Consider the following 14,619-nt stretch of genomic DNA (forward strand, 5'->3'; position numbering starts at 1 on the left):
GATGACTTCCTGAAGCTGCAGTTCCAGAAAGGGCTGGAGTTTTTAAAGAGACAGAGGCCCAATTTCAAGCATTTACAATACAACGTCAAACTTTAAGTCTTATTTGATACATATAGAAAGCATTTTTATAACTAAAGGTAACAGTGATTGTGCTATAAAATGGAATTATATTCCTGGAAAATGCACAATACTGCCACTTTAAGGGAACATAATAACCTCTGTCTGGGAAGTGCTTCACTCCTTTCTGTTCAGACCCATTAGGAAATATTCATGGGATCCAGAACTACATAAAACACCTCAGTTTCAGCCCAGTTTTGTTCCTGGGATCACTCCTCAACTTATTCACATCATGATGGTTATATCATGATGTGAATAAGTTGTGGCACTTCGAAAGTGTTTTATAAATAGTTATTATTAATAACTTCAAAGTGTTGAACATTTTCAATAAGACAAAAACAGTACAAGTAAAACAAAAAAACAAGATCTGCAAATTGTTGACCAGAGTAGACTGAGCTTTAAAGAGATGCAAGCTAAAAATGAGCGATAATATAAACATGTAATTTACATCCCACTTACTCCAGCAGACCGTCAAAATAAAAGTATTCACCCAAGAAATGAGGGGAAAAAACAGAAAATAATGTTTTAACTTGATGATAAAAATGGTAAGAAGTTGTTAAAAAGTGCTTAAAATTGGAAGAAATTGGTGTTATCATGCCAAATACAGCAGAGTGTTAAACATAATCACTGCTTGCTTTTTACTCCACTCCAAGAAAATCACAAATTCTCCCTGAAGTGCAAAAAGCGGCGGTTCTTACCGCGCTGTTAGAGTTCACAAACCCCTCAGTTTGGATTTATTTAGCCGCTTTTCATCTAGAGAGAGAAATGGAGCGTGTGAGCGCAATAAAGTCAGATTTATTTTCCACCTATCTTAATCCAGATTAACAGACATCAAATGGCAACATGTCATCAGGAGAAATGACAATAATAAACTGTGTATCATCAGCATAGATGTGAACATTTATCTCAAGTTTTTTATCTAAAGAATAAAAAGAGAAGTATCTACGGCTGGATTCCCAACAACCCCTTTTAATCCAATTCCATTTTGTTGTCTAGAAAGTCCAGTTCGTTTGGGAAGGTGTGAATGCACAATTGGACTAAAACAGCAAAGTGAACTCTTTGAATGCACATTTGAACGCCAAGCTGACCAGAGACCCCTCCAAAATCAGGAAGCAGATTATGATGCAGGGAATTCTGGGTAAACACAACCAAAACAAACCCACAATTTTAGCGTTAGCAGGAGAAATGGCTTGTGGTCCTTTAACGAAGACTAAAGAGAAATCCTACAACCGTTAAAATGTCACGCTACTCTGCTTTTGTTTCTATTCTGTGAAGAAGGAAGTTGAGCTCAGTGTCTTCTTCAGAGGTTTTTGTATCATTTCCTTCATTAGTTCTTGGTGGAGCGCCCCCACAGGCAAGGAGAGGAACAGGTTTTTCAATTAGTTTGGTTTAATTGACAATGCAGTGTGAAAGAGAACAACACCAACTGAAAATGTAACAAACGTTGCAGCTTCGGTCGTTGAACCAAGCCTACCAGCCTATGCTGAGGGAAAACAACCTGATTCACTGCTAATGTTCTGAATAGATTGTGTTTTATTCTTCATCCAGTGATGCGTTTCCTTCCCCAAAAGCATCCAGGTGCTGAGTCCTTCAGTCCAGCTCCATGTTTGGCTCATGATAACTCCACATTAAAATCCAGGGCTGACTCTCTCTCTTTGGTCATGTTCAGATGGCTGACTGATGGCTTCAGTCCCCAAGAGAAAGAAAACTCACCACCCACTTCCACCTCCATCATAACCAATTAGCTCCGACCAATTAGCGCTGTCACTCAGTGTAGGTTTGATCAGCTGCCCGATCACACCACACTGGGCAGCTGCCACCTTTTCTTTGACGCCAAGCGGTAGATGAAGCCCTCGCCGGCCCACAAGGCAGCGTATCAGGACTTTATGGAGCCATTTATGTTTCTCTGATTTGGAGTCAAGCTGCAGTTCCGATACAAGGAAGGTATTTGGCTCCCTCTAGAGGACAAATGAGTGAACCGTGTCTGGTTTGCGTTGTCAGGGTTGTATCAGATGAGCGTGCCAGAGTCGGCCCCCGTGGGCTCGGTGGTGGGCCGGATCTGGGCCAAGGACAGGGACATTGGGGTCAACGCCGAGATGAAATACAGCATCATCGACGGAGACGGGAGGGACACGTTTGACATCAGCACCGACGCCACCAACCTGTTTGGCATCATCACCGTAAAAAAGGTAAACATTTCAGGGCAAATATTGATTGATTTCCTTCAAATAAATGCTGATGTTTTTTTACTTTGCTCATTTCTAAATCATATATAACCCTGATAGGTAACCATTGGTGCCACAATTTATTCCACATTTTACAAATGATTTTATATATATATAAAAATCCCTTCTCACCCTCCGCGGGTGGTCTCTTTCATCCTCTGAGCTCGGGTCCTCTACCAGAGGCCTGGGAGCTTGAGGGTTCTGCGCAGTATCTATATCTATATATCTATATCTATATATATATATATATTCAGTAAAATATCGATTCAAAAGTAAATTGTTGATTTTAGCTTCTCTGTTACAATTATTTTGCCTGTAAACCTCTTGGTTTGCATTGTTCTTGTTAGATGGTGTGTGTGTGTATATATATATATATATATATATATATATATATATAAATACATACACACACAATATTTTCTCTTTATAAACTATATTTGAAAATGTTAGTGGTGGCATTCAAAGAAAGGAGAAGGGTTAATAATATTAATGAAAATAAAAAGCATGACGGTATTATTTAATATATTATGGTTAATCTGAATAATTATAAACTATATATTGCTATGGTTTATAGCAATATATAGCATTTAAAGGTTTCTAATATTGTCTTTAATAATCGCAATAATTAATACAAATTATTTATTATAACATGAAATGAAGCATTTAAACAAGTTATTTTTCTGCAACTTAAACCAGTACAAATTTAAAAAATATACTCAACATGCCACAATTTAAATTTTGTTTTTTCTACATTTATATGTATTTTTCACTTTTTATTTAAATAATTAAGCTTTTAAAAAATATTAAATTGCAGCTTTTAGTTAGATATGTGTATCAGTGACAGATTAGGACAAATTAACAAAAATATTAATTGAAAAAAGAATGTAATTTATGCATATCATTAATTTATAAAAATGTGACAGGATTCACATAACATTAAATACAGCAATATAACATGAGTTTAACATGAAATATTATTAAACTATTTTCCAAAAAGTTAATATACACAAAGTTTTACATTTAAATAATAAAAATAAACATACTTGCTTTTAATAAAAGTAACATTTATTGACCCACCTTAGTGCTTACACCAATGTCTGCCTCATTTAGTTAGTGGCATGAAATGCGGCCATTTTTATTTCCATGTAAATCAAATAATCCAGATTATCTGCTTCTCTGTTCCAGCCGTTAAACTTTGAGAACAAGCCAAGTTACACCCTGAAGGTGGAGGGAGCCAACACCCACCTGGACCCGACCTTCCGGCACCGCGGCCCGTTCAAGGACGTCACCATCGTTCACGTGAGCGTGGAGGACGTGGACGAGCCGCCGCTGTTCGGCTCGCCGGCGTACTACATCGAGCTTCTGGAAGACGCCGAGATCGGGACGGTGGTGAAGACGGTGTCGGCGCGAGATCCCGACGCTGCCAACAACACAGTGAGGTGAGCAGGAGAAGGAAAAACACATTCACACTACACAGTTTGTTATTTTCTCCTTTTACAAATTCACAGTTTTTTATTGTGATTATTTCAGCCAGTAGTTTATTTCAGGCTGATTTACGTCAGTTTAAAAAAAAGTACAAAAGTTTTTTGGATTCATTCAGTTTTTCTTCAGATGATGTTCACAACAAATCAACATAAAAATAAGAAGAAAAAGTTGTTTTTCCAAAAAGAAAATCTTTAATTCTCTTATTTTTGCAAATACAAATAAAGAAAACACTCAAGGTGCATTCAAATGCAAACGTCAGGGGAAAAAAACAAGACAAAGCAGTTTCAAACTTATTGCAACTTATTTCTATTTAAAAACAGAAAAATATTAAAATGATCAAGTATTTTTTTAAGGTCAGAATTAAATATCTATATTTTAAGCAAATTAACCAGACTTCAAGTCTTCCCAGGGCTTAAATTATATGTAATGTTGCCTTGCACCACCAGAGGGCAGCATAATAACACACATTAAAGCTGATCACTGCTGAAGCCTCAGAAAGAAAAAGATACTGATCAATATGTGCTTCTACCTGATGAAATAACCAGTTTGAACCCTAACCAGTACACAGCATGACTTCTTGTGTTTTATATAAACAGATGTTGGTGTTCAGTTTCAACCGTTCATAAACTGATTAGGCAGAAATCTCTTACTTAGTTTAGTGATATGAAGGAATATTAGCTCCACTATAAAACTTCAGTTTCAAGATTAACAGAATTAAATTATTTATCATACATTTTTTCTTAAATCTGTCATTTTATGTCACTTACCCATTAACTGCCTGTCGTTTTAATGTATAGAGACGAAGAGGTAGCAATTTTTAACTATTGTTCATATACTAACATTTTTTATTCAAATGTAATTCACGGGCTTGTATTTTGTGCTATGTTGATTTAATATCTTTAAAAAAAAAACATTTTTATAATTTTCCAATGCTCTTAATGGAAAAAAATATCTAAAAATCTACTAATGAATGTTAAATTAGAGCCACATTAAAAAGTATGATTGTGTTTTGATCTGTGTGGATTATTTTAGTTTAAAACAATGCACTGATTATTTAATACATGCTTCGTATATTTTTGCTCTAAACTTTAGAAAATAAATATTAACAGTAATCTCCATCACTGATTGACAGGTCCATGATTTTTTTAAACAATGTTTTTGCAGCATTACACTAGTTTTATCATTTTTGAAGGTTTCAGACCAAATTAAAAAGTTTTCTTCTTTCATCATGGCTTCTTCATGTCAGTTTGCTGAAAAAAGGAAAAACTTTGACGTGATGGAACCTGTTAGATCAACAGATTTGAAACTTAGCCAACAAAACCTCAATCACAATCAAGCAGTTTGGTCAAGGTAGTCAACCTCTTTTTATCAGTTTCAGTTTATTTATTATTTATTTTAAATTAAACAGAATATAAAACACCCAACTGTGCTAAGTTCCAATACTTAACAGTGGTGCTGCGTGCTGGGACTGCGCTGACTGAACAAATCAAAGTTGCTTTTACATGTTTGACCAACCTTGTGAAGCTATTGGTGTATTTAAATGTGCTGTACCCCTGCAGAGTCATCAAACAAATTTGATTACAGACATAAATGTAGTGTGACTCAGTACAATTATGTCATTTTAAGTCAATTCAGCTGTTTTTCAGTATTGGATCGGTATCGAACGATACTAAACCTCAGATATCTGTATCGGTATCGGACGGGAAAAAGTGGATCTGTAGTATATACTTAAAAATCCTCAACAGGAAAGAGTTAGTGAAATTTTCCTTTGTAGAAATGATCTCACTTTGAGAATCTCTCATATTCAGTTGTCAGCATCCTGCTCCTTCCTCTGGGTATCTTGCTTTAGCTCGGCTCACTCAGAGGAGCTGTTGTTGGAAATCGGCCCACAGTGACAGAAGATGAGCCAAAGCAGCTCTCTGCAGGTTTGTGTTTTCCTGCCGCCTGTTTGGCACGAGGAGCAGATACTCTGATTAAGCCTCCGATCAGGAACGCCGTCTCCTCGCTGCGCCTGCAGGAGCTGCCAGACGCCTTATCTCCCCGCCGCACACACGCATGCACACGCAGCATCGGATACGAGCGCGCGGCGGCCCTCAGATAGGATTACAGCTCCACCAAAAAACACGCAGAAGTGCACTTTATGTTGATATCACTGCAAAAAACAAATCTTATCTAGTATTTTTCATCTAGTTTCTAGTAAAAATACCCCAGCACACTTGACATAGAACAAAACTCATAGATAACCTTTCAAAAAGATATAGGAACTTGTTTTAAGTCAATATTTCCTTAAGATCGATGAAAAATGACTAGTACCCAAAAACTGTATGTATTTTACTCAAGTAAAAAGTACATCAGAGTAAAAATACTCCTAACATTACATTTTTTCACAAAAGTAAATGTGAGTAAATGTAACTAGTTACGACCCAAAACAGGACAATATTAAGTGACTTTTTCTGCCAATGGAACAAGTACTTTTTCATCAATCTTGATGAGTTATCGACTTAAAACAAGCACTAGACCAAAAATTCTTGATAAGACGGTTAGTTTTGTTTGAAGTGTGATTTTTTGGTTTGCAGGTACTCCATCGACAGGAGCAGCGACCCCGAAAAATTCTTCTACATTGAAATCACTTCCGGGATGCTGATGACGGTGCGTTCGCTGGACAGAGAGGAGGTGGGATGGCACAACATCACAGTCCTGGCCATGGAGATGAGTGAGTAGAAAATAACCCAGATTAACTCCACCAACATCAGAATGTGACCCAATTTGTAGCAGAAACACTTCCTATAGATCTAGAACAGTCTTTATCAAACTGTGGCCCCCTAGTGGTCTGCAAAGTACTGCATATAAATCACAGTTTATTTGTGTCCTAAAATGTTACTAATGCACACAACATGACTTCTTTTTTGATTTTCATGTGTTTGACATTATTGGAAAGCTTAGAATCTACACGTTCATGTTCATGGTTTTGTCATGCCAGTCACATTCACAAAAAACCACCACACTCCTCATTAAGATGAACAAAGAAGACAACAATAGGAGGTAGGGCAGTGCGGGGCAGATTCAAGTTAGGTGAGTGTCTGTTAAATGGGTTAAGTGGTCTTGAAAAAGTTTAAGACTGATCTAGAATAACTCCTGTTGCGCATCAGCAGACGCACCAAGTCACCTTCATCCTTCATCCATTGGCTTTGTTTGTCTGGAAGAGTCTTTGTTTGCTCGACGCACCTTAAAGGAGGCGGTAATGGAATCACCGGCTGATTAAATAAGTTCTCGTGTGACGGCTAATTGAAAATGAGACGTTGAGGGCAGCAGCAGGAAGACCTGGTGAGGCAGAGCGTGGCAGGAAGGAGGAAACAATGAAGAGGCAGAACGAGAATCAACAGGGAGAACAGAGGAAAGCCGATTGATTTAGAGGACAGACAAAATAAAGTTACACACTTCCTCCAGTTTTACTCTCGAGGATTCTGTCGCTTTTTGCTCACAATGCAATGTTGGAAAACTAGCTACAATGACCAGGATATGATTATTCAATAAGAATACTAAAGCACAAATATATGATGGATGGATGGACGGACGGATGGGTGCTATAAACTTTCATTTATATAACAGATCAAAAACTTTCTGTATGTTAATGTTAGATTTAGTTCTGGGCTTTGACTAGACCATTTTGACTGAGAATTCAGTGTGACTGAGCTTGAGCTAAGTGGGTGAAAATCCATCCCAAAAGCCTTCAAACTGTGATAAAAAGGTGTAAAATGTGAACAATGAAGCTTAAAAAAAGTTTAAAAGTACTGTTTCAAACCAATGTAAGATGCATTTTTAGTAAAAAGAAAAAAAATAATTGTATCAGCAGCAAAATAAAAAAATGACACCCAACTTGAATTTTTTCCTTTGAGAAAGCATCAGTAAATGAAAGAAATGTTGACATTTAAAGTGGGCGGAGCAATCCGACTCTGCAGGTCGGCACTATTAGACCCCGTGGAGCTTTGACCTCCAGAATCAAAGTCACATTGCTGACTGATCGATCGTGTGATGAAACCTGAGAAAGTAGTTACCGCCCTCTAATTGTATTTTTATAGCCCATTACACAGTTGGTTAAGGTATGCAAATTGCTGACTGTAATGAAGACTAATAGAATTGTGATGGGAGCGTGAGAAGCGGTAATGTGCTCCGGGTTGGCAGTAAATGAGGGGAAGATTAACCAAGTCCCACCGGGAGCTCAACGCCTCACAGCATCTTTGTGTCTTCTGCAGATAACCCCACGCAGATCGCCAGCGTGTCTGTGGCTGTGAGAGTGCTGGACGTCAACGACAACCCACCGTCGCTGTCGCATTACTTGGAGACGTTTGTGTGTGAAAATGCCAAAGCAGGACAGGTACAGAGACCAAAGTTACAAATCTAATGGTTTGGTTCATTCACACTTAGACAAGTGAGAGTTTTGTTGAACGGACGGCATCAATGGATGCAGTTTGAAAGGAAGCTTATCTCCACCAGCTGCTCAAAGGGCTTTTGGTGTTAAAGGATGACAGAAAATCTGAAAATATGACTTTGTAATTATGCGTTATTGGAAGATACTATTGATGACACCAGCTGTAGTCTTAAAAAAGACAAACAATAAAATAAAATCAATTTGTTTGCACTTTAGTGGATCGTAAACAAACTATGCAGTTCTGGTTACATTTAAGAGTAGATTAAAAAGAAATATTATCTAAAACGGTCCATAATAAGTAACTAGTAACTAATAGGCAGTAAGCAATAAATCAAATCATAAAACGAGCTCAATAATTTCCATTTGCATGATTTATCATTTTTCTCTTTTCTTCCTCTCTCTCTACCAAAGACTGGATGGTAAAAGTCTTCAGTCTGGTGCTTTTTTGAAGGAAAGTTTTGTTTACAGAGACTTCATAGTTCATTTTGTTTGTCTTTTGTTTATTTTGGAAATTTAAAATGTCTTCCAGTTCTTTTAGAATATGCTGCCGTTGCTATTATATTACTGGAGTATGTTCTGTTATTCCATAATCACCAGTGAAATCCGGTGAAACTGCGGTTCAGAGCAGTAACCACACCTGTCGCTGTGTTCCAGCTGATCCAGACCGTGACGGCGGTGGATCCAGACGAACCTCTGGGGGGCCAACGCTTCTACTACAGCTTGGCTCCGGAGGCCGCCAACAACCCCAACTTCACGCTGCGAGACAACCAAGGTAGATGATCTGAAACACTGAGCGTGGCGGCGTTAGCTGCATGGAGCCGATCCCAACTGTCCCTGTCAGTACAGGACAAACGAAGCTCCACATGGAGCAGCAGCTCAGTCAGCTCTGCCTGAACTCCCTACTGTCTGCTGCACTAACTGCAAAAAACTAAATCTTATCAGGTAGTTTTGGTCCAGTTTCTAGTGCAAATATCTTAGTTCACTTGAAATAAGACAAAAACTAATTTAAAAGTAACTTTTCAGCATGATGGAAGTTTGTTTTGAGTAAATAATTTCTACATTTTCATGAAAAAGAACTAATTAACTGGAAAATATCTTAGTATGCTATAAATAAGACAAAACTAACTTATAACTAACTTTTCATCAGGTACAGGAACTTGTTTTAAATAAATAATTCTTTAATATTGCTAAAAAAAAAAAAAAAAGTTAGTTCCACTGGCAGATTATTTCACTTATAACGAAATTTTTTCCATGTCCCTACAAGAAATAAATTGCATGATAAATAAAAATGAACCTGATCATTCTCATCATAATGATTAATATTTTTAGAACAGCAATTTTATCTACAGATATAATCAATTTCATTATTTCATTGATTATGTGTTTATTTCTGTTTTTAATTATTGTAACTGGTCGTCTTGTTTGTTTTTCTTTTTTTTAATAGTCCCCGTGTTTAAGCGTTATTAGTTCAGGTTTATTGATCTTTGAAGGGCAAACTCGCATTATTGTGCTATTACTACCATTTTATTACTTAAAAATAGTCTCAAAACATTATTGTTGTAATTTCTTTGCCAATTTATCGTCCAGCAAAATTTGTTATCGTTTCAACATACTCCACATCTTGCTAAAAAGTTACTTGTAAGTTTGTTTTGTCTTATTTCAAGTGCACTAGAAGCTACACAAAATACTTTGTAAAGATTATGTGTTTTTGTATTAAACTTACCCAAAATCAGTGTGAAATTAGTTTCATAGATTCAATTTATACCATAATAAAGTCCCAAAAACTAATATATGATTTAATCTCCTCCTTAATCAGCTGCAGTATGAGCATCTTATCAGTGTCGGCAGTCCTAATAGCTCTGGATGCAGTAGGTGCATCTACTGGATGGAAGTCAGGCGCTTAAACCTCCAGAGCTGTAACGTCCCTGAACAACCATCTGGGACTAATTACTATGAAACTGCAGATACTTCATCCCCACAGACTCTAGGGCTGCAACTAACGATTATTTTAGTAATCAATTAATCAGATGAAAAACTGCCACATTCTGCAGATTTTTCATTTCCCATCTAAGCCTATTTTTAAACAATATTAGAGATAAATTAAAAGTGGCACATAAATAAACAACTCTATTTTTTAAATAAGAAAACACACTTTAGGCAGTAAAATGTTTGCTAAAGCTTAAAAAAATACTTGAGAAAAGTTCAGCCTTTGCTTGAATTAACAATACAGTGTAGAGCTGATTTGTTATTTTATATCTATTAACTGATTAATTACTGATAAACCATAATAAATGAAACATTGACCAACAGTCTGATGTGTAACTTGATCAAATGTAATGTTTACTGGCTTTGTATTTTTTATCAATCAATTAAGTTTATTTGAATAACACATTTGAGCAACAAGGCGGTTCAAGGTTCTGAAAACAGAAAATTACAAAGTGATAAAGAAAACAGTCAACAATTGAACAAACGTTACATTTTGATAAGTGCCATCACTCAAATTCATGCACATCAAATATGTTGGTCAATAATTCATTTATTATGGTTTCTATGACGTAAAGTTCTTTAAACTGCTTTGTTGCTGAAATGTGCTATACAAATAAAGTTAATTGAAAGCAAAAGTTGCTTAATAGATTTTTTATTTTTTTTACATAATTTGAACCTGGTGAAGCTCAATCTGAATCTGCCAGAACTGTTTCAGATATCTTTTATCTGAAACATATTTTCAGATAAAAAGGTTTATTTTATCTTAAATGCACACTGTATGTATTAATTGCAGTTTTGGTTCAATGGTTGCTTTAATTGTTTTGTTCTTCCAGCACATGGGCTTTTTTTTGAGTCTTGTCAACGATGATTTCAATAATTGATTAATCACGATTAGTCGTTTCATCCCAAACAGATTCACAGTGACTCTTGAGTTTCTTATGCTACATTACTGTGCAGAAATTATTATCCAGCTCTAAAAACCTCAGAAGGTCTCCAGTAAGAAGAGATCTATTGATAACGATGGCTTTATAAATGTCGACTGAATGCTGGACTAAGACTTTCACCTTCCCTACAGTCAGGGCTGAACCTTATCTCTGCTGTCTGCAGACAACACGGCGTGGATCCTGACGCGCCGCGGCGGCTGGTCCCAGCAGGATCAGACCGTCTTCTACCTGCCCATCTTCGTGTCCGATGGCGAGCAGCCGATGCAGACCAGCACCAGCACTCTGACCATCCGAGTGTGCAGCTGCGACCAGGAGGGAAACGTCATGTCGTGCAACGCCGAGGCCTACAGCCTGCCTGCCAGCCTCAGCAAAGGAGCGCTCATTGCTATTCTGGCCTGCATCTTCGTCCTGCTGGGTGAGTGAGCAGCCGGCGCTGCTACTTGTGCAGAACAAGTTGTTTCTTGTGGTTTTCTTTGAACAAAGCCACCAGTGGCTCCTTGAACCTTCTTCAATGGCTCTTAATAATTTAGCGAAATATTAAAAGGAACCAGTTTCACATTTATATACAGATATTAACGTTGAGCAATTAATTGATTTCAACGATTATTCAAATTTTTGAAGATTTAATTTGAAAAAATCCAGATTTTCCAAAAATTAAATCTTTAAACACCAAAAATTTGATTAATTTGAATATTTCCCATCGTACTACAGTAGATTTTTGTTTTCTAAGGGATGATAGCTGTAATTCCAGTATAATGTGGTTGTACAAGTGTAAAAAAATAAAAGAAAATTCATACAAGTACAAAAATGTAAAAATTGTACATAAATATTCTAGTAAGGTTTTGTACTGACCTCCACATTTTTTTTTCTTTTCACCAGTGATGATTCTCCTCATGCTTTCCCTGCGGACACATCGTAAAAAGCCCTACCTCTGCGACGAGGAGGAGAATGTGCACGAGAACATCGTACGCTACGACGACGAAGGCGGCGGTGAGGAGGACACCGAGGCCTTCGACATCGCCGCCATGTGGAACCCCAGGGAAGTGCACCACCCTCTAGGCAAGATACGGCAGGACATGATGCCGGAGATCGAGAGCCTGTCACGCTACGTCCCTCAGCCGTGCGTGATCGGCGTGGGCAGTGGCGAGGACAGCAACGTCCACGGCTATGTGCTGGCGAAGCTCCTGGAGGCTGACCTGGACCCGTGCGCGCCGCCGTACGACTCCCTGCAGACGTACGCGTACGAAGGCGAAGGCTCGGTGGCCGAGTCGCTCAGCTCGCTGCAGTCGGGAACGTCGAACGGCGACCATGAGTACGACTACCTGAACGACTGGGGGCCACGCTTTAAAAAGCTGGCAGAGATGTATGGAGTGCTGGAGACAAACACGCCTCCCATGTGGTAGAAGAAGAAAGGCAAAACACAAATGAGAAGACAACGCTGGGACGCCCGTATTCTACATCCGAAGGCTGGATTATCAGCAGCCTTGAAGGCCTTCACGCCTGCAGAGGCAGTCTGAGCCGGGTTTAAATCTTCTTCAAAGATGGGCTGGATTTTTGGGCCTCATGGGGCCCGGTAGAGGAACAGCTTCAAAGCACATGTTAACCCCCTCCTCGGGTCTGAAACACCCAGAGACAGAGCCTCTTTGGTTCAAAGTGTTTGAGCTGGAGATGAAAACTCCCTGCACCACAGAGATGTTTTCTTCTGAGAGAAAGTCAGTGTTTTGATGTGTTTTTGGTCCTAATTTACTCCTTTGTTTAAACTTTTGTATTTATGTTTTAATTTATTTGGGTTCTTCAACTAGCACTGTGCGTAAACTTTTAAAAACATCACATATGTTGTGACAGTAGACACCTTCGGGGTTTGCTAGAAAGGAGATTTCAATGCTTCTAAAAGTCACACCCATTGGTATAAATTACTGGATTGGACATTACGTCACTATCATGTGTCAGTGAAATTTGAAGTCCTGAAAAATTATGCCGTGCCATCATCCCCCTACTACTACTTCATGTTGTCTTCTTTGTCGTCTCTGCCAGTAGTAACATCCGGTTGTTGATTATGCGATTCCTGTGATGCAAAAAAAAAAAGTGTTTCCATTGCAGTTTTGTGAAATAAACTAATTTCAATACAGTCTAAAAAATTAACTTGATGCTAGCGCCAAAACCTTTTAATAATAAAAAGTTTATTTTTCTGAAATTTCCATGTTTCCATTAAGCAAATTTGTCTTTGTAATTTGAACAGTTATGTGAAACGCATCTGGTACGGGTTGTAGACATGACACAAGGCACAGAAACGGCATCACTACCTACAGAGGCTAATAGGTGATGTCCAGTCCAGTGATGTATATCAATGGTACGCTGTATTCTAATAGGGGTCTTCGATGTGTTTATTGTGATGTCTGTCATTTTTCACCCCTTTGTATTACGATTCCCAAACAGTTTTCTTGAAAGCATAAAGAAGTTGCCATGAGGCAGGGTGGAGGTTTATCTCGACAGAAATCTGAACGAGCACACGACCAAGTCGCCTTTCGTTTCCGATCCCACCGCCGTGCCAAACGGAGTCCGACAGCGGAGAGGCTCCAACCGTCACGTTGCTTTTCTCCAACCATTTGGGCTGCAGGGACACTGGTCAACCTGCAATAAGTGCCAAATGTATAAAGAACAAAAAGACTTTTAAGAAAAAAAAAAGAATCCAAGAGAGACGGAAACACCAAAATATGAAATAAGGATTTTAGAAACTGAGAAAGATGTAAAAAGTGCTTTTTCATTATTGAATTGGGCAGATTTACTTGAATTCAATACGGTGAGTCATACTGCACTAAGTGGTATGTGAATGTAGATATTTTTTGTATTCTTGTTAATAAAAGCTTTTTTAAAAAATGTTTGCTGTTGAACGATAATTAAGCCAAAGTTTACAGTGAGCACCTCCATAAAAACACAATACCAAGAGAAATGACATCAGCAGTGGTGTTATGGGGCAATTGAACGATTTGAAGTTCAAAATTTACCCAGTCCAAAAATACTTTAATTATACAATCAAAGAGGTATGAATTATTATTCCCTGAAAAGCTCTTGACTTATGGTTAGCACTCTTTGGCCTTGCTGTGAATGAGCGGTCTGCACAAAATGGAGTGGCATCAGATTTTAGCGGTTGTAGGATTTCTCTTTTGTTGTTGGTAAAAGACCATGAGATATTTCTCCCCTTAGTGCTAGACTCTTACATATGTTTTGGTTACATCTACCCAGAATTCCCAGCGTTGTAGTCCACTTCCTGCTTTAGGAATGATCTCCAGTCTGCTTGGTGTTCACATAGGCATCCAAACTGCACTTCAGCCGAATCTAAACCTATGTTCGTAGGCAGATCAGAGATTGCTTTTTTGGTTGATTATGCATTCAGACCTCCCCAAACAAACCAGACTTTACCAAATGCACTGGA

General features: G+C 38.1%; 1 protein-coding gene across 2 annotated transcripts in view; it reads left to right on the top strand.

The window, feature by feature from the left end:
- LOC106938914 (cadherin-20) overlaps window positions 1-14,067 on the top strand; it is a 33,945-nt gene extending 19,878 nt beyond the window's left edge. For both annotated transcript variants that reach the window (XM_015021120.1, XM_015021118.1), the window contains 7 exons: window positions 2,119-2,306; window positions 3,528-3,781; window positions 6,404-6,540; window positions 8,081-8,202; window positions 8,911-9,028; window positions 11,350-11,601; window positions 12,066-14,067. In XM_015021120.1, coding sequence (XP_014876606.1) covers window positions 2,119-2,306; window positions 3,528-3,781; window positions 6,404-6,540; window positions 8,081-8,202; window positions 8,911-9,028; window positions 11,350-11,601; window positions 12,066-12,589 — 1,595 coding nt within the window. In that variant the 3' untranslated portion in view covers window positions 12,590-14,067. The remainder of the gene's footprint in view (window positions 1-2,118; window positions 2,307-3,527; window positions 3,782-6,403; window positions 6,541-8,080; window positions 8,203-8,910; window positions 9,029-11,349; window positions 11,602-12,065) is intronic.
- The last annotated feature ends 552 nt before the right edge of the window (window positions 14,068-14,619 follow it).

This window comes from Poecilia latipinna, unplaced genomic scaffold (genome assembly GCF_001443285.1).
Source record: "Poecilia latipinna isolate Pla-1442-1.1 unplaced genomic scaffold, P_latipinna-1.0 Scaffold2725, whole genome shotgun sequence".
NCBI lineage: Eukaryota > Metazoa > Chordata > Actinopteri > Cyprinodontiformes > Poeciliidae > Poecilia > Poecilia latipinna.